The sequence below is a fragment of the Drosophila miranda genome, chromosome 4, assembly GCF_003369915.1.
Source record: "Drosophila miranda strain MSH22 chromosome 4, D.miranda_PacBio2.1, whole genome shotgun sequence".
NCBI lineage: Eukaryota > Metazoa > Arthropoda > Insecta > Diptera > Drosophilidae > Drosophila > Drosophila miranda.
In genome coordinates this window covers 4,210,548-4,229,689 of record NC_046677.1, presented here as the reverse complement: position 1 = coordinate 4,229,689, position 19,142 = coordinate 4,210,548, and the positions used below count along the sequence as shown (strand labels likewise).

Below are 19,142 nucleotides of genomic sequence, written 5' to 3'. Positions count from 1 at the left end.
TACCAAGAGGTACAAGGTACCGATATGGACCCCCCGAAGATCAATCAAACTAGGCTAACCCCAAAAACACAAGTCAAATACCTGGGCACAGTACTGGATAGTAAACTGGCATGGAAACCCAATGTATTGGAAAGGGTGAAGAAGGCCACCATTGCGCTTTATGCATCCAAGAAGATGCTCAGCAGCACATGGGGCCTATCTCCGGCTCTGATGCATTGGATTTACATCTCGGTGGTGCGACCAACTCTGCTGTATGGAGTCTTAGTGTGGTGGCAAGCTACTGGAAAGAAAACGTATCATAAGCTTATGGAATGGACTCAGCGACAGGCTTTGCTCTGTATTACAGGGGCGCTGAGGTCAACCCCAATAAAAGCACTCGAAACCCTACTTGAAATCGAACCCCTAGACATCCACGCCCGTCTGACTGCAGGAAAGGCAGCACAACGCCTCATCGCTTCAGGAAATATGTCGCCACAAGAATACGGGCATAGTTCAATTGGAAGGGAAATGAACAGATCAACTGATTACATGACCCCCCCAAACATGCCTCGACGTAAAAACAACTGCATCCTTGCATCCTGCACCAAACGGAGCACCTCAATATATATACGGACGGCTCCAAGATGGACGGAGGAGTAGGAGCGGGCCTATACTGTACAGACCCTGAGATAAGGCTGTCATATAAGCTACCGGACCATTGTAGCATATTCCAGGCAGAGGTTTTTGCCATCAGGAAAGCAGCAGAGGTCGCTCTTCTCACTGAAAGAGCACACGATGCGGTCAACCTATTCGTCGACAGCCAAGCGGCGATAAGATCCATGCATTCGTACGCGGTCAGTTCCAGAAATGTCTTGGCGAGCAGGGAGGCACTAGATACCCTAAGCACGACAAAGTCAGTGCGGATCTACTGGATTCCCAGCCACCAGGGCATCGAAGGGAACGAGACGGCGGACGTACTAGCTAAGGAAGGCGTCGGGCTGGAGAATAGGAGAACCGAGAACGTGCCTGTCTCCCTCAGAACGCTGCAAGGCGATCTAGAGAAGCAGGCTAGAACACAGACTGATAACAGGTGGAAGGAACAGTACCACCACCTGCAAAACCTCGAAGATAATGTGCAAGGAACGCAACGAGAAACTTAGCCACTACCTACTGCACCTACCACGAAAAGACTGTAGATTGCTAGTGGGAATACTTACAGGTCACTGTCTGGCTGCTGCACATGCAGCTAAGCTAGGCATCACCAACAGAGACAGTTGTAGGAAATGTGATGAGCCTGGGGTGTCCGGCTCTCTCAAGGGCAAGGAGGAGATACCTGGGCGCCCCAGTGCTGGCATCACTGGAAGATGCCTCCAAGAGGACGCCACAGCAACTACTGGCCTATGCGAAAAATACCTCGATCCTCGAGGACTTCAAAACCCACTAAACACTGCCGCGACGGGGCTTTACCCCCCCCCCCCCCCCCCACCCTATCCGGACAACTAAGGGCCATACTGGCCTATGTGGGGCCCCTCTGAGGGCCGTCCGGGTCAACCTAACATAACCTAACCTTTAATCAAGCTACATATACTATCACATCTTTAATTTTTTATTTACGCGTTTTCTGATTTTTACATCTGACATAGAAACCCCATACGTATTGATGCATACAAAAAAACACTCTGGCATCAATAGACGAAAATAGTATATTGATATATTTTTATTTAGCGGTTTAAAATGGGGAAAATATCAAATTTATAATCGCGTAAGACCGAGTTCGTGCTAAAAGAGTTCGAGTGGAAGAGCCACACCTTTTCTTAATGTACACTGCACTGATGCAGTCAGAAGCACCGTTACTAAATTCTAGTTGAGCAAGAGAGACCATAGCACTCAATGGCAATCAACATCTGAGTACTTTAACCTGCGATAAGAAGAGCTCTCAACCGCAATTACACTTACTCTCAATTTCACTCCTCCCTCTCCACGCAGTTTCAGAGAGTATTTTTTTCCCGACCGAAAGTCATTAAATTGTTTTTGTACCGAGCGCTGGCATTGAAAAATCTGGAGTTGCTCCGATCGCGATCAAGAACAAATGCAGAAATTATGGATTTTGGCCTTGGCCATTCTAGCCAAGATTTTCCTAGGCCTTGGCCTTGGCCTTGGCATGGGACCTGAGCTGGCCTTGCACTTGGCTCCCGACACTCTACCGGATGTGCAAGAGGAGGCTGCTCGAGCGGTGATCCAGAGAGTGATTGGTCCGCGGTCCTCTCAGCTTTTTTTGGTGGAAGTCAGCCGACTCTTGGATTTTCGCAGCTTTCAGGTGAGCGGTTCCATCATTGAAGACTGAAGATGATCCAGAGAAGGAATCTCCTTTTGCGAGCAGATTAGCATGCTGGACAGCGGGCAGATTCTTATAGCCGGCTGGGATGGCGTGTCCGTGTGCAAGGGATTCCATCATTATCTGAAGTACGTGCTGGAGCGTGATGTGGACTGGTTCAAGATGCGCATCGAACTACCGACGAACCTGCAACTGCCTAATGTCACCATCCGATCAACATCAACAACCATATTGTACCACCAGAATGTGTGCACCTGGAGCTACAGTTTCGCCTGGTGGGGATTCGAGCAGTGGAGACGGCACATCGACTGGATGGCCATGATGGGCATCAGTTTGACCATAGCCCCCGTCCAGGAGGCCGTATGGCAGGATGTGTACACTCAGCTGGGACTCAGCGGCGCAGAGATCGAGGCCCATCTAGCCGGACCAGCTTTTCAGGCGTGGCAGCGCATGGGCAACATTCGCGGCTGGGGCGGACCCCTTAAACCTGAGTATCAGCGCCTTCAGGAACTGCTGCAGCAGCATATCCTGCGTGCCCAGCGAGACTTGGGAATAAGCGTAGCTTTGCCTGCTTTTGCTGGTCATCTGCCCACGGCTATGCGTCGAATCTATCCGAATGGAAACTACACAGAGGTAGAGCGATGGAATAGTTTTCCAGATCCCTACTGCTGTGGGCTGTTTGTCGACCCACTCGATCCTCTCTTTGACCTGGTGGCCGCACTCTTCCTGCGGCGCGTGGTTCAGCGCTACGGCTCCAATCACATCTTCTTCTGCGATCCCTTTAATGAACTTCAGCCACCGGTGGCAGAGCCCGATTACATGCGATCTACGGCCGCGGCGATACACAACTCCATGAGGAGTGTTGATCCGGAGGCTGTGTGGCTGCTGCAGGGCTGGATGTTTGTGAAGAACATCTTCTGGACGGACGCCATGATGGAGGCCTTTCTGACCGCGGTGCCCATTGGTCGCCTGATCGTCCTGGATCTGCAGAGCGAGCAATTCCCCCAGTACCAGCGCACCGACTCCTACTACGGCCAGCCGTTCGTGTGGTGCATGCTACACAACTTTGGCGGCACCCTGGGCATGTTTGGGTCTGCCGATCTGGTCAACAACGGCATTGAGGCGGCACGGCGCATGCCCAACAGCAGCATCGTTGGCGTTGGCATCACACCGGAGGGCATTGGCCAGAACTATGTGATGTATTCGCTTGTCCTGGAGCGGGGTTGGAGTGAGCTTCCCTTGGATTTGGACAGCTGGTTCAAGCACTTTGCACGGACACGCTATGGCGTGGATGATGAGGGTCTGCAGCAGGCCTGGCAGCTGCTGAGGCACAGTGTTTACTCCTTCCGCGGGTTGCAGAAAATGCGAGGAGGATACACGGTGACACGGCGGCCGGCACTCAATCTGGATCCCTTCACCTGGTACAACGCCTCCGATGTGCTGGAGGCTTGGAAGTTGCTACTGTCATCGCGGGCCATCATACCCCTAGAAGATGACAAGTATGCGATCTATGAACACGATCTAGTGGACATTACGAGGCAGTATTTGCAGATCAGCGCCGATCAGTTGTACGTTAATCTGAAGTCGGCCTATCGAAAGCGGCAGGTGGCACGCTTCGAGTACCTGGGCTCCAAGCTGCTGCAGCTTTTCGGCGACTTGGAGCACATCCTGGCCAGCGGCTCGAATTTTCTATTGGGCACCTGGCTGGCGGATGCCCAGCGAGCAGCTCCCAACGCTGCGGACAAGCCAAATTTTGAGTTCAATGCCCGCAACCAGATTACGGCGTGGGGACCAGATGGCCAGATCCTAGACTATGCATGCAAGCAGTGGAGTGGACTCGTTTGGGATTACTACAGGCCGCGTTGGGCACTCTTTCTGGACGATGTGACTCTGGCTCTGCACTCGAATCGGACATTCAATAGCACCGCCTTCAAGCTCCGTGTGTCGCAGGAGGTGGAGTTGCCGTTCAGCAACAAGTCTGATGTTTACCCACTGGAGCCCATGGGCAATACTTGGTTAATCTCCCAGAATATCTACGAGAGGTGGAAGGAATACCTGAAAGACACGCAATTTCTGCACAATAATCGCATATCTGTAAACCTCAAGTTGGGTGTCCAATGAACACTTGAAATATTTCAACCATTTATTTAATACAAAAATTTTTTTTGATATCTTATCCCTTTATTTGGTTCCGCCCTGGTTCCAGCCGCGCAGAAATATGATATGATATGATCATGAAAACACCATAGTCGATGGGACCGCTCGAACGTGAATACGTATTATTTACCGAACATAACTTCTAAATGACGGAAAAATTCTATAATTAACCATAGTTGAGATTTTTATTTTAAAATAAATGGCCGATAAGTTCCGTTAATCGCACAAAAATATAGATATTTTCCCTGTGCATCGATGAAACAGAACCAAAAGTATTTGGTTCATTTGATTTGAATTCAGAAAACTAGCGACCATATTAATATGTTCGCCAGTCCAACCAAAACATCACTTACAGATATATTATGAGCACAAAAATGTGTATCTATACTTTCAAGTTGAATGTATTCCCGGATAACACATTGCTCAATCTGTATGATATTGTTATTGGCGGATTTCACTGGATTTCAGAATGAGGAGGCCCCAACTAACACCGACGACGAGGGTTTGAAAAGTGGCGATCCGAACTTCAGCCGAAAAATCAATCTGATTCCGATGAGGAATAGTCCTTTGTTTCTCTTAATTAAGCGAAAAAAACTTATGTCGATTGTGTGAAATGGATTGAATGATTGCTTCCCTCGATTTGAGAGGAATTCAAAGAGGAAAAAAACTTTGTTTTAAGAATCAATAATACATCGAATCTCAGGAGGAGTTTGGAATAATGTTTCGTTCCAGATTTTGACCCTTGTCTAAGCTGCTGGCACAATTCTTTTCTAAATTTGTTATTAGAAAAAAACAAAATTTAGTTCGGAAGTCTGTAAAATAAGTGAAGTCTTGTAACTCATCATTAAGCGATGAACTCTGTACGCTTGATGTACAGGCGTATCCAATGCGCATCCCAGGCCAAGGGACAGCGACGGCAATACGCCGAGAAATGCGACTCGGTTATTAAGGGCGTTGTGGTGGGCGTGTACGCCAAGGAGGGCGACCGCCAGCCCAAGATGACACCATCCGGCGAGAAGTTTGACGATCGCGTGCAGGGCAAGATCTCGGATCTCATACGCGAGACTGGAATAAAAGGCCAGCTGGGAAAAGGCCGAGTCTTCATGAACGTGGATGCGGAGTTCCGTGCGGTGGCCGTGGTCGGCGTGGGACAGGAGGGTGCTGGCTTCAACGACCTGGAGATGATCGACGAGGGAATGGAAAACGTTCGCGTCGCTGCCGGCGTGGGTGCTCGTGCCCTTCAACTGCAGGGCTGCACAGATGTCTTCGTTGACTCGATGGAGTATCCGGAGCAGGCGGCCGAGGGGAGCTCTTTGGCCGTCTGGCGCTATCATACTAACCGGCGCCTACCGACCCGCACACACATTCCCAAATTGGAGTTGTACGACTCTCCCGACTCGGATGCCTGGCTGCGTGGCCTGTTTAAGGCCGAATCGCAGAACCTGGCACGTCGCCTGTCCGATACGCCGGCCAATCAGATGACGCCCTCAATATTTGCCCAGTCAGCGGTGGATGCCCTGTGTCCCTGCGGGGTATCCGTGGAGGTACGTGGCATGGACTGGATTGAGTCCAAGAGCTTGAACAGCTTCTTGATGGTGGCCAAGGGCAGCTGCGAGGCGCCGATCGTCTTGGAGATCGCCTACTGCGGCACCGCACCCAAGGACAAGCCAATCCTCCTGCTGGGCAAGGGTTTGACGTTCAACAGCGGTGGCCTCTACCTCCGTCCCAAGGACTGTTTGTCCATGTACCGCGGCTGCATGGCCGGTGCAGCAGCCTGCGTCGGTGTCATCCGTGCCGCCGCCGCCCTGTCGCTGCCCATAAACATTACGGCACTGCTGCCATTGTGCGAGAACATGTCCTCTGGAATGGCGGCCAAGCCTGGCGACGTAGTGACCCTTCTCAATGGCAAGTCGCTCGGCTTCGTGGACGTCAGCAAGGCTGGTGTGGTGGCAATGGCCGATCCCTTGCTCTACGCTCAGGCTGCATACAAGCCGTTCATGGTTGTGGACGTTGCAACAGTTGGCTATGCCGTCTGCCCAGCGCTGGGAGGATCAGCCGCGGGGTTTTTTAGTAACTCCAATTTTCTATACAAGCAGTTCGAGAAGGCCGGTGCCCTTACGGGGGATCGCATTTGGCGGCTTCCCCTGTGGCGCTACTTTAAGGAACTGATCATGCCGAACGAGACTTTCGACATCAGCAACCGCGGACGGGGTCCCGCCTCCAGCTGCATCGCTGCCGCCGTTCTGCACGAGCTGGTCCCTTGCGTCGATTGGGCCCACCTGGACATTCGCAATGTGGGCATGCTGACGCGCTACAACCCGCTGCCGTATCTGCTGAAAGACTGCATGACTGGCCGACCCACACGCACCATCGTTCAGTTCCTGTATCAGATTGCTTGCCCAGACAGAAAGTAATCTGATTTACATAGTTCGTTACCTAGTTTCTTTGTTAATGTTCCTCGTTCCAAATTTGTTTTGTACTGAAGTCACCGATATTTTTACACAAATTGCCAAGAGGGGACACGCCCAGAGGTTACACTACACAAGCACACAAGACATCCACAATTTTATTGTTTAATTTTAATCCAGAATAGCTTTAAGGAAGAAAAGACCATGCTTTGCGAAGAAAATCTCCATATTATTATGCACATGCTTCTGCTGTAGCCTTACAAATTGTTGGGGAGAGGAGTCTGTCTTGTCGTGGCAGCTCATAACTGGCGAGAAAAAAAGGAGCAGAGGATGGTTCAGCTTACTAGAATCGTGCTTAAACTACTTTTCGCAGGATCCACACAGATTCTGCACTTGACGATCAGATTAATGATTGAAGAATGTGGCAGTCTCTTTACTCATAGTAATTTAATCAAAAGGAACGCTCACTTTTTTACCTTTTTTGAGATTCAATAATTATTTGTTCACGATTTAATGAGATTTTGAAGTAGAAGCTTAACTAACTGAAATTATTTGGAAGTATGAGAGGAGAGTCTTAATTAGTCTTAATGAGCTTTTTCTCTCAAGTCCAGGTCCAGATGAATACAAATTCCTAGATGCCTTCCAAAGAGAATTAGAGAGAGGCTTTGACTCGACTTGAATAAGCTTGAGGCATGATGACATTATACAAGGTGGTCCGCAACCGCAAGGCGCTCTAATTTCGGGTCTTGTTTTGCTCAGAACAACAGCAAACTTCGTTCTTCCCTCTCTCTGAGCTTAAAATAAGACCCGAAAAGAGAGTTTGCAGACCAACTTATGTATATAACTTCATTATGGCTTGAAGCTTGAAAATGACATTCTTAATGATCTTTCTCTATCTCGTCCAGTTCTCTCTTAGAGATTGCGCTCCGAAGAGATTTAATTGTAGTCTTGTGCTCTCTGAAGATATTGAAAAACGTGCACATCCTGGATTTGCATCATACATAAATGTAGTTTTAATTGATTTTTATTTAAATTAATGTACAAACTAATTATGTAAAAATTTAAACATGATCATTAATACGCATTTCTATGGTTACTCTTTTGTTTTTTCTTGTTTTTTGTTTCTTTTTTCTTCTTGTGTATCTGTATTTTGTATCTCTGTGTGTGTGTGTTTTGGGATAATTGCGTTTTAGTTCTATTTCTCACACACATGACATGACATGACATGAACTGAACTCCAAATGATGATCATGATTTGCTGATTTGCACACTCGTGTTTCTGTTGGATCTGCTTCCGCTCCGCTTATTCGTGTATACTGCTTAATAATGCTAATTTTATGCAAACTAGTTTTTGCATAGAATTTTTGTTACATTTGCTGCTGCTGCATGATGATGATCTTTATGATCTCTTCCATCTCTTGTAACTTATTGTTTGTTAGGCCGTGTTGTGTGTGCATGTTGTGTGTATCTCTGTGTATGTTGTGTTCGCTCTCAAGTATTCTATCATTCATACACGATATTCTACATTTTAAAAAATTCCCAAACAAAACTGTTTATGGTATTCTTTCGTTCGCTCGCCTTTTAGGTGTTTTAGACTACATAATGGGGAGGAGGCGTGGGCGGGAAGTGGGATCTTGGATTGGTTTGTGGTTTCACGTGTGTCGAGGACATTGCGCAAAAATATGTTTTAATCATATTAATCGTATGTAATTGCGCGCGAATAACCATTTTTACTTTCATTACTCTCTATCTCTCATTCACCACAACAAAACGCAACTTTAAATTTATATTGGTAGGTGTATCTGTATGTGTGTGTGTGTATATATATATATAACGTACTTATATGCATTCAATCAAACAAACATTTATACTCTTTCTCGACGGAGAAACACTCATACATCTTCATTGTCATCAACTGAAGAATATTCATCTGTATCTGAATCTGAATCATTCTGAATCCAAGCATCAACTAAAAACATGCTGAATGGGGATGTCTGGATGGGTACACATCTATTCATCCTGCATGTCCTCAGGCAATTCGTGTGGATTCAACATGCCTGGAATATTCCGCTGCATCTGATGCTTATTGGACTGCTCCTCGGCCAGGGCTGCCTCGCGCTCCTCTAGATACAAATCGGAATCATCCTCGCCAGTGGCCTCCTGTAACAACAACAAAAACCAAAACAAATGATCAATCAACAATCTACAATTAAATGGAGCCGATCCCTTAGATGGTTACTCACGCGAATCTGTATGAGAAAATCTCTCAAATGCTCCTTAAATGCTTGCACATTCTCGTCCAAATTGAATAGGCCAGTGACAAAGACTTTAATCTGATTATCGGATAGATGATTGAAGGCCGACTTAAGCAGTGAGGCGACATACTCCTGTATGAATATCATATTATCGGGTATGGGTCCCAGGTCCACTGTTATTTTACGATTCTCCACCAGCGAGAACATATACGCCAATATGATGGCATGATTGGGCAGTCCAGCCGTGTGTGAGGTGTCCGTTACCACTGAGAAGATTTGCATTAGAATATCCGTGAAATATGTCTGATAGAAACTCTGCGCCGCATTGGGATGCATTTCCAAGTTTTGCAGCATCTGTAAACAGTAAATGGTTAAGTTAACAAACAATACGCTACAAAGACTCTCCATTTTCCTCCTACCTTAAAGAGTATATTCAAACCCGTATCGGCCACATTGCGCATTGTGTGCTTAAAGGCCCACACAACAGAGTCAAAGACCAGTTTGAACTGTGCTGGCGGTATGTTGAGGAACGCCTTGAAACAGTGCGCATTGACCGCGTGCAGTAGCTCATAGAAGCTGAGCCGGTGCTGGGGGAAATCTTCGAAATTTTTATTTATCATATCCAGTGTGCACTCGAAGACGGCATCGAATATTTTTGGTACTTCATTAGTGATATGCTGGCGCAGTTTATTAACAATTATAGCCATCGCACTCAGGACTTTTGGTTCGCGTGCCGATGGTACATTGCATCGCTGCAAAAAGTTTCGAAAACAAAATCATAAATACGACATTATTAATATTCAAATTGTTCAGAGGAGTAGCTTCTCCATATTTGGTAGAGACCTCACCTGATAGTCTAGTAATATAGCGTCTAGCAAGGGCGGTATAAAGTTGTCCATTACTAGCTGATTGTCATTGGAGCGCGAGACCCATTCGGCTATCAAGTTTAAAGTCTCCTTTTTGACCACATGCATGGTCTTGATCAGTGGCTGATTGTTCACATTCACGCCATTCACTTCGATGGCCTGGATAATGTTCTCCGATGTGATCTTGTATACATTCAGCATGTCCAGGTATATGCGCCCCAGTTGAATGACATACGCATGCCCGAGAGCTTTGCAGGCTGCCACATTTGTTTTCAGAATGCTCCCCAGCTGCTTCACTGCCGTCATGTTCTTCAGAAAATCAACATTTTTCGATGCACGCGATATGATGTCGTCCCAGACCTGATTGGGCAACTGCATATAGCGTTCAATAAGCGCGTCCTGTTGTACCTGATCCACCTGAGCGGAGATCATATAGCCGACAGCTTCGTAGAAGGTGTGTACCTGCAGGGTGAGAAATGAAAACTTCCCTTCAGAAAGCCATTCGGTAGCAGAATTTTACCCTGAGTTATGCTCACCTGCTGCGGCTGCAGATCACAGATGATGCTGCTCATTGTGCTGAGGATCTCGTCAATGAATGTGCATGCCTCGTTTGGCTGGATGGTGACAAAGTAGCGGCGGCACTTGATGGCGATCTTGATGAACGTATCGCAGGCCATGTCCTGCACGCCGTCGTGTGTCTCGTGCATAAATTCAAACAGTTTGTTAACCACAGTCTTCAGGAATTTCCAATGGGCGCGCAGAAAGCGCGGATATTGGCCCACCACATACATGATATTGGAGGCAATGATGGCCTTGTTGTCCTTGCCCTTTTTCTGCTCGCACAGACCCAACAGATCCTTGATCACAGTGACCAGAAAACGCTTTTCGTCTTCTTCACAAAATGCACCTAAAACGGAACAGAGAAGACATTGATTGGATGAGAGAATGCCGAGATTTGTAGATTGAGAGTTCAAAGCTTACCAGAAATAGAGCCAATGGCCCAACACAGCGTGTTGAGGTTCTTCCAGGAAAATTCTGTGCCATTCACTTGATTCAGAAGCTTCAGCGTCATAATGCGATCTGTGTCCACGCAGTCCAAGTGGGTGAGAAAAACGAGAGTCTCGCGCATGTTCTTGTACAGGTTAATTGAGTTTGTGTCCTTCATGAACTCGCGCACCACCTCTCCGTTCTCGTTCTCCACCACCAGGACCTCCTCCGGCTTGGCCATGCGTGAAATCATGATGAAGCGCACCTTGGACAGAATGGGGGCATAAAAGCGACGGCGCGGATACACTTGCTGCCGCTTCGACGACTCGAGTGTCGGATGGAAGAACTCCGAATTATACAGATCCTCAACCAGACTGTTCCAGTACTCGAGACAGATCTTGAACACCTCCACATCCTCCACCTCGCTAATCATGACCAAGTACATGAGGGCCTGATTCAGATAGTCCACATACTTGGCATCCTCCACCAGTTTGCCGTGTTCCTTGAGGAAGGTGCACAGGAACATGGACAGATTCAGCACCAGCTCCTGTTCGGTGTCGGTGCCGTGCTTGAACACGTGATTCATGTTCATGTTCTGGCCAATGATCTGGTCCAGCTGGACCATCGTGTCCTTGAATAGCGTCGCAAAGTTCTCATCGTAGTTGGTTGCCGTTAGACCGGCGATCTCGGACAGGCACTTCAGGGTCACATTGCGGAACATGGGTACGGTAAGAAACTTAAATATCAGCGTCTCAATGAGCGTCGTCTCGAATATGTAACCCAGGGGAATCCAGTTGAGGAATCTGAGCAGGGTCTCCAGTGTGACGTGGATCAGGGCAGCGTTCATCGAGTTCTCAAGCACAAACGAGCAGAGCGTAAAGATTTGCGAGAACTCCGAGCACATGGTGTCCTTCAGATGCTTGGCCTTGGTCTGCGTGATCTGGCCCAGGGAGAAGTCGAAGACCTCCTCGCTGAGATTCTTCAGTATGACCATGTTGTTCATGCAGAGGCTCTCGTTCGTCTTTGAGGCACCGACAATGTCGCTAATAAAGGTCTCCCAATTGCGGGGCCACTCGCGCTTCAGGATCTGCACCAGAATCATGTTCAGTTTGTTCAGATAGACTTTGTTCTGCTCCATCACAGTGGGATCGGAGGATGTCTTGATGATCAGACTGACCACATACTTCTTGATGCCCTCGCACTGATTGCGCGGCAGCACCTTCCAGCGGGTCTTGATCACCTCCTCGAGTATTTGGAGGGCATAGAACTTTGTTTGCTGGTTTTGTGAATATTCGAGAATGCTATCGACGCGCGTCCATGCCTCCGGATGCTCTTTGAGTGTGGTCAATATGTCTTGGGCAAGGCGCAGCTGATCGCCCTGCGATGCGTATACCACCTCGACAATCTTATCGAGCAGATTGATGTCGAGCTTCTGCGAGAAGTCGAGGAGTTTGCTCGCCTCTTCTGAGGTCAACATCGCCATCGCTTTGTAGTAGAAGCGGCGTTCGCGTCTGCGTCGCTCGGAGGTTGTGTCCGCGTTAATTTTGATTGCTTTAGCTTATTCGTCCGGCCTGAGGTGAACGATGTAGCGCAACTGTGATGATGTTGTGGAGCGGGAGCGGATTGGACTGGCAAGGCAATGTGGATGTCGATCCCTGGCTCTGGACCGCTGCACTGAACTGGAAAAAATCCATTCAAAAAAATTATGAAAACAGTGGAAATTAAATTTATTGCGTTTTCGGCAGGCAGGCAACCATATTTTTTTTTTTTATTTTCTTATTTTCTTTTTTGGAACACTCACACAACTACAGGCAACCACACGCTTGCTTTGCTGCCTGCGCGCGCTTACACTTTTTCGCACACTTACACACGCACACAGGAGCATACCGCACACGCACCCACACAAATACAATTGAACGCATCGTCGTTGCTGTCGCCGCCGCGACGAGACTGCGGCGGCATTTCACAATTAATACTACTCTTTGCACCTCATTTCGGTGCTGCGTAGGATAATTGTTGTTAAGACTAACGTTATTAACTTATTTTACTCACCTATTCCAATTCTAGAAAAGAGCAGCGTGTGAAAAAGAAGACGACAATGCGAAATGCAATTTGTGTGAACAATGTGACCAGTGGGAGCGCGGATTTATCGTTAAAATATACCGACCGACCCTCAGAAATAAACCAAAATATACCGTCTCATTTTAAAAATATACCATAAATATACTGACGACTTCAAGTTCTATATTCCTCGATTTATATATTCCGTGGAATATTACTAGCTATCTAGATCATTTTCTACTGGACTGGCTTATTTTAAACACTTGAGTTTGATTGTTTTTGCCTCAATTTTGGTTCCTCAACAACAATATAGCGTCTCGTATGATGAAAAACCGAACTTAGCCCACTTAAGCCCTCTTTATTTAAATAGTTCAACTACTTGAGGTAAACGGCGGAAAATATTACGGATTGTAAATTCTTCTTGAGGATTCATGCCATCTTTCCTCTGAACATTAAAAAACACGATATCTAACACTTGTACTGCGCTAAAATGATTAAATTTTCATTATTTTCGGTGGAAAATTGAAATACCCCCTTGGCTTATAATAGGTTAACCGTTCTCCATTAAGGATTAGAAACCATATTGCTCAATTTTGATGTTCCGTCGAATATTATTAGTTAAATAGAACATTTAGCCATGCCCACATAATTGTATCCAATTAATGAACTTATTTTCTAGTTGACTGGCTTATTTTAAACACTTGCTTTTATTGCGTTTGGCGTAAAAAAAGGTTGAAGCGAAATAGGTCAAACAAAAAGAAGGTTTTAGCGAAATAGGTAAAAAAAAAACAAGCAAAAGTGGATAAACGTTCATATTGCTCAATTTAGAGATTTCGTTGAATAACTCTGGCAAGCTAAAACCTTTAGTTCTGCCCACATAATTATATCCCATTGATGAATAAATTTTCTACAAGATTGGCTGGTTTCTAGTCCTTGCTTTTATTGTATTTTGCCTAAACAAGGCTTAAGCAAAATAGCTCCACAAAAAACAGTCGCTGGCATTTGAAGACATGTTGCGTGTCAGCCGTAGTATAAATTATTGTATACCCTATTTCTCTAATTTCATATGAAGATGATGTGAAGATAAAACGCAATTCATAAAGACCTTTTCTTTACAAACAAATTGATATGTTTTAGACATATTCCTGAATATGATGAGTATCTTGTATATATCACGATCCTGATAACTATTCTTGGTCTCTGTAATAAGACCTTTACCCTAAAATATCGCTGAAATAGCTTTAAAACAGAGACTAACTAGTTTCTGCATTAATTAGAGCCTGCGATGACAAACATATCCGCAGTTCTATAATATCCTTTTCCCTAGGGTATGAAGTGTTGCCCGGGACTCATTGCTGTCAGGTGTCTCCTTGGCCAATTCACCTCTGTGTAGTTGATATGTAGCAAATTTAATTCAATGGGAAAAAAATGTTTTCGCGGGCCATGTGTGAGTTGTCAGGTTGATATATTTGATCAATTTCATCTATTAAAATAAGGTTTCAAAGGTATATTTAAGAACAAATGGATTGCATTTAAATCCTTTTCGCTCATTCATTCAAAAACGAGAAATATGTAAAACAGAACTTAAATTTTTCAGTATATTTACGGTATATTTTTCAAATAAGACGGTATATTTCTGAGGGTCGGATGGTATATTTATCACACTGCATTGGTATGTGTGTGTGCGTACCACAAATATTTTTATTTTTTTTGTCGGCCGCGTATTTTGTTTTAAACCTGGCGGTTAGTGCGTAAAATGTCCATTTATTTGCTATGTTTAACAACAAACGGTGGCTTGCCCGTATTTACACGCAAAAAGGGAGAATGTGACAATGTGAGTTGTATTTACGTGGGCCCTCAAAAATACCCTTACTAATTTCCACTTTGATTTCCCCCCCAGTTGCCATTTTCAACTGTTGCTTCCCTCAACGGGTTTCACATGTTCTTTAAATCGCTCGGCATTCAATTGGAAGCGACAACGACCAGTAAACAACCACTTCAGGCTCAGGGGTCGGGACCCGCCGATCCGGAAGAGTGGACGTACATTTGGCGGGACCGCAATGCCGTCACGTTGATTGTTTGTAGCAGCGGTGTGGGTTCAGAGCAGCTCCTCCAGTCGCTGGCCGACCTGGTCTTTGGCGCCATTGGTATGTTCATCACGCGTGCATCTGAGATGGCCCACGCCACGCTTCTGGAACGCCTCAAGAAGGATGCCAAAAAGTACGTGCCCATTGTCGATGCTATTCTTGAGGCAGCCTGTGCTGGTACGCAACTGCTGGGGTACACCGACTGTGCGCTCACTTCGGATAATGGCCAATTGCTGCAGTGCCTCAATGAGTTCAGCGGTCATTGCGGCTCCTTGTTCTGCTGTCTTGTGGTGGGTCATCGCATTGCCGTGGCCACTGAGGGTTGGTGGGATTTGGATACCATAGACAGGGAGCTCTTGCTCTTTCTGCTGAACTCTTCCAGCACGCTGCAACATGATGTGCCTGTCTATCTTCCCGTAAAGAGTCCAAACATTGCCTACCGCTTTGTCAGCATACCCGTAGCTCCGAACAGTGCTCTCTGTGTGCTGTGTGGGGCCGAAAATGCCTCCTTTAGAGAGCTGCACATGCATGCCATGAATGCCTATCGAAACGAGGGCAATGTGCTGGCCGCCGCCGAACGCTGCGTTCCCCGAAGTCTACCCGAGCATCTGGATATTGATGGCAATGTGTTGGCCATTATCCTAATCAATCGGCAGTCCCGCAAAAGCCTCTTCACCCGGAATCTCCACCAGTCGTCCAGTGCCAAGCGCATTATCGTGGGCGACCTGCAGCGTCTGGACATGCTCAAGAAGTTCTTTGACCAAACAATGGAGACAATCCAGCAATTTGAGGCTAATCGAGAAACAACAACTGTGCTAATGGATCAATATAGCTGCTCGGACTATCACAAGTGTTATGCCTATGCGGATGAGCAAAGCAATGTAATTTTTCTTTTATTTGTAGCTGCTGTGCCCACGCATGCAATGAGGTAGGTGACATCAGGCTGTGGTCTGTGTGGGAGAACTAAAAAATTTCCTGTTTTCAGATTTCTTGCACAACGTGTCCATGCAAGCATACTCCAAGAAAAGTCTGTGTGCTGGTAAATATTTATATATTCTGAATCTTACAAGACTGATATTTTTCTACAAATTATACACTAGCTTATAAGTAAATCCCCCTTCTATGTGCATTCCCTTTTTCTCTATAATATAACAATATTGTGTGGCTGGGAATACACCCCATTGTTTGTTTCGTAGCTGAAGAGGTTTCTTGTTCGAATCGAGGTTGAATTGTACCCTAGAGCCGACACTAGCTGCATCTGCAATGCCCGAGTGGAATGTTAGACGTTAAATCTCCACTGTTCGTCCCAGGGACTGGTTGGGCCATATGAATTTCAAACTCTTTGGAGATGTCCAGCAAGAGGAAAGTGAGGCTGGGCTGGCCTTTCTGTTGCTTAGATGGCGCTGACCCATGCGAGCTCTTTTCATCATCGTGCTGAACTCGTCCACGTAGCTGAGGACTCCAGCTGACACTATTGCTTGGCGCTTGGCTCAGCGTCCACAGCCGTATTCCCCTGTTGCTCGTCGCTGGCAAAGCGAGAGCGGTATCTGCGTTTGGTGAACATAACGACAAGACAACAAATAGTTTAAAGTATTTGCAGCAGTGGTATGAATCGAATGTCTTGTATGCACGAGGCACATTGTTCAAACACCAGCGGTATAAAATGTAAGTGAGCTTGAAATGTAACGTAAGTGAGTATGGAATGTTACGTCATTTCTTACACTTGTTGGTATTTGAACACTTGTTGCTTGTCAACCGGTGGTATGGACATTTGTATACCCTATTTCGTTACTTTAATATTACATTTTCCACGCTGCTTTGAAACGTTATTAATAATATCTTTTTCACAGATTGACATGTTTTTACATATCCATGCATTTGATTTGTTTTCTGTATATATATCTCAGTCCCGATCTCGATCTCTGGTACGTTTTTGGGCTCTCTGTAAGAAGAACTGTAATATATCGTTGAGAAAGCTTTACAAAATTTGAGCGGTGACAAGAATTTCCTCAATTCTATAATAACATTCCTTTCCACAGCGCAGCGCACATATATTTTTCCCATAAGGTTTTTGCTTAGGTTTTTACAGCTTGTCGGTTAGAAAAGTCTGGTTGGATTACTGTAGATTAAATTGTGATGACTATAAATCATCTGATAAAATATTATTGCACGATAAGCGAAAATTTCTTAGAATTACTTGGCACTTCGATCAAGTCAAAGGTCCCCTTTGTATAATTAACAGTATAAATATAGTCTTATCGAAGGGAAGGTCTTTACTTATCGGTACAACTTCGTTCAAACAAAAAATCAAATTAAATAAATTCATTGTTTACTCTTGCTATGAATGGCATATTTATTAAATGAATTAATTAAATTCCCTTCCCAGCATTCCTGTTACCATTTGTCAGATAGATGCGGCCGCCTTAGAGAACGTCGCTTGCGCTTGCCGGCTAACGCCTGTCCCAATCCGGAGACTGTGCCCAATTGCAGCAGCAGAGGATTACTTACCAATGCGGCGGCTATGCCCAGTACAGCCGCACTTGCCAGAGGTATTAAAAAACTCTTGGCCAACAGCGCCTTCGCCGAGACATCGCTATGTCCCTGACCCTTGTGCGTGGCTATCTCATGGGCCTCCACAGGATAGTGATAGGCATACTCCGGGCCAGCTGGGGCAGGATTATAATGGGGATGTCCCAAGCCAGCACCATGACGCGTTCCATAGACGTCGAATGGTATTCCACCTGTTTCGCCACTTGAGCCGCCGCTGTAGTAGGCTCCAGCCCCACCACCAACAGACCCCCCCCCACCGCCGTGTGTGTTGTACTCATAAGGATATGGATGGTTATGGGGATTAGTTTCAAAGTTAACGTGGTTCTGTCCATGCGATGCTACTCCGCCTCCATAGTGGCCTAATAATAGATACATTTATATGCAGGCAAAAGACAGTATAGAATTATAGAGCTTACCCACAATAATGCGCTCCTGCGGACTATTGCGCCACTTGCTATAGGCCTCGCTCAGGCTCTCACCCAACCTGCCCAACGAAGGGTGTAGCCCTGAAGCAGCCTGTGTCTCCGATGAGAGGCCGCCTTTGTAGAACTCTGGCGGTGGATCGAAACTCTTGCCTGATGCCGAGCCATCCGAATTGATTTGATTGCTGGCCGGATCATCGCTGGCATTCTCTGCCAGAGAAACTGAGACGAGACTGAGCCAAAGAAGGCTCAAAGCCGCCTGAACCTTCCGTTTGGTGGGCCACATTATGACTAAGCTCGCCCGGCAGCGATGTCATCGACTTTATAATAATGTTTTGGGGGATTGTATTACTTACTGCCACTGCAGTGGAGTGGCGACAAATTGTGCCTTGTGCTTTGGCAATTGTCTGCTTCGTTGCGCCAATCAGTCTCGCTAGACGTGTGGTGGATTTTCACTTTTCCTAAGAGGTTTCATCAGTGGGTGAGGAGCGGAGCTGCCTGAAGCTTTGATTTGTCAATGGTTTATGGAATGATATGTGTACTACAAGTATGTTAATGTGAAAGGCGAGATCTGGAGATGTCTAAAGCGAGAAACTACTCGAGCCACCCAGGGGAAATGATTGCAGGTCGCACCATAGTTAAGAATCATTATGAAATTATCACTGTTCACTGTTCGTCAATGTTGGTTGCATTCCGACGAACATGACCAATTCATTAGATGTTTGTCCAATTTTAAACGGAGATCCAAAACAGTTAGCGCCCCGCTTGTTGCCTGAAATTTCCGGCAAAGTCAATGATCAAACATTTCCTGCCAAAAAAAAAGAAGCAAAATGAATCTGGTGGTAGTCTATGAAAACGTGTCAGCACCTTATCAGCTTATTGAGAATTGCGGTGGTATTTCGCGGAATTGCTATCTTAAACAATAACACAGAAAAGAAATAGAAACATTTCCCCGACGCCATGTAGTAATCTTAGCCAAAGCGCTACTGGAATTTTTTGAGTTAATTTCTCTTATCTTAAGTCCTTTGGAAAAAC

At 46.1% G+C, this 19,142-nt stretch overlaps 5 protein-coding genes across 5 annotated transcripts; 3 read left to right on the top strand and 2 right to left on the bottom strand.

Annotated features, from left to right (window-relative positions):
- Positions 1–1,892: 1,892 nt before the first annotated feature.
- On the top strand, positions 1,893–4,483 carry LOC108162611 (alpha-N-acetylglucosaminidase). Its single transcript, XM_017297430.2, has 2 exons — positions 1,893–2,296; positions 2,360–4,483. Exons 1-2 carry the CDS (start codon positions 2,069–2,071, stop codon positions 4,433–4,435), a joined length of 2,304 nt encoding a protein of 767 aa, XP_017152919.1. The 5' UTR covers positions 1,893–2,068; the 3' UTR covers positions 4,436–4,483.
- Positions 4,484–4,802: 319 nt separating this feature from the next.
- Positions 4,803–8,121, top strand: LOC108162612 (cytosol aminopeptidase-like). The gene has a single exon (XM_033392606.1). The coding sequence runs from the start codon at positions 5,323–5,325 to the stop codon at positions 6,883–6,885; it is 1,563 nt and encodes a 520-aa protein (XP_033248497.1). The 5' UTR covers positions 4,803–5,322; the 3' UTR covers positions 6,886–8,121.
- Positions 8,122–8,529: 408 nt separating this feature from the next.
- LOC108162610 (exportin-1) lies at positions 8,530–13,146 on the bottom strand. The gene is made up of 7 exons (XM_017297429.2): positions 13,040–13,146; positions 10,982–12,666; positions 10,537–10,907; positions 9,983–10,462; positions 9,554–9,886; positions 9,123–9,488; positions 8,530–9,039 (listed from the first exon to the last, which is right to left on the bottom strand). Exons 2-7 carry the CDS (start codon positions 12,468–12,470, stop codon positions 8,890–8,892), a joined length of 3,189 nt encoding a protein of 1,062 aa, XP_017152918.1. The 5' UTR covers positions 12,471–12,666; positions 13,040–13,146; the 3' UTR covers positions 8,530–8,889.
- Positions 13,147–14,721: 1,575 nt separating this feature from the next.
- Positions 14,722–16,309, top strand: LOC108163499 (protein fuzzy homolog). The gene is made up of 3 exons (XM_017298824.2): positions 14,722–14,882; positions 14,949–16,063; positions 16,121–16,309. Exons 1-3 carry the CDS (start codon positions 14,805–14,807, stop codon positions 16,176–16,178), a joined length of 1,251 nt encoding a protein of 416 aa, XP_017154313.1. The 5' UTR covers positions 14,722–14,804; the 3' UTR covers positions 16,179–16,309.
- A 96-nt stretch (positions 16,310–16,405) lies between these two features.
- LOC108163500 lies at positions 16,406–19,118 on the bottom strand. Its single transcript, XM_017298825.2, has 2 exons — positions 18,102–19,118; positions 16,406–18,044 (listed from the first exon to the last, which is right to left on the bottom strand). Exons 1-2 carry the CDS (start codon positions 18,391–18,393, stop codon positions 17,530–17,532), a joined length of 807 nt encoding a protein of 268 aa, XP_017154314.1. The 5' UTR covers positions 18,394–19,118; the 3' UTR covers positions 16,406–17,529.
- Positions 19,119–19,142: the final 24 nt, after the last annotated feature.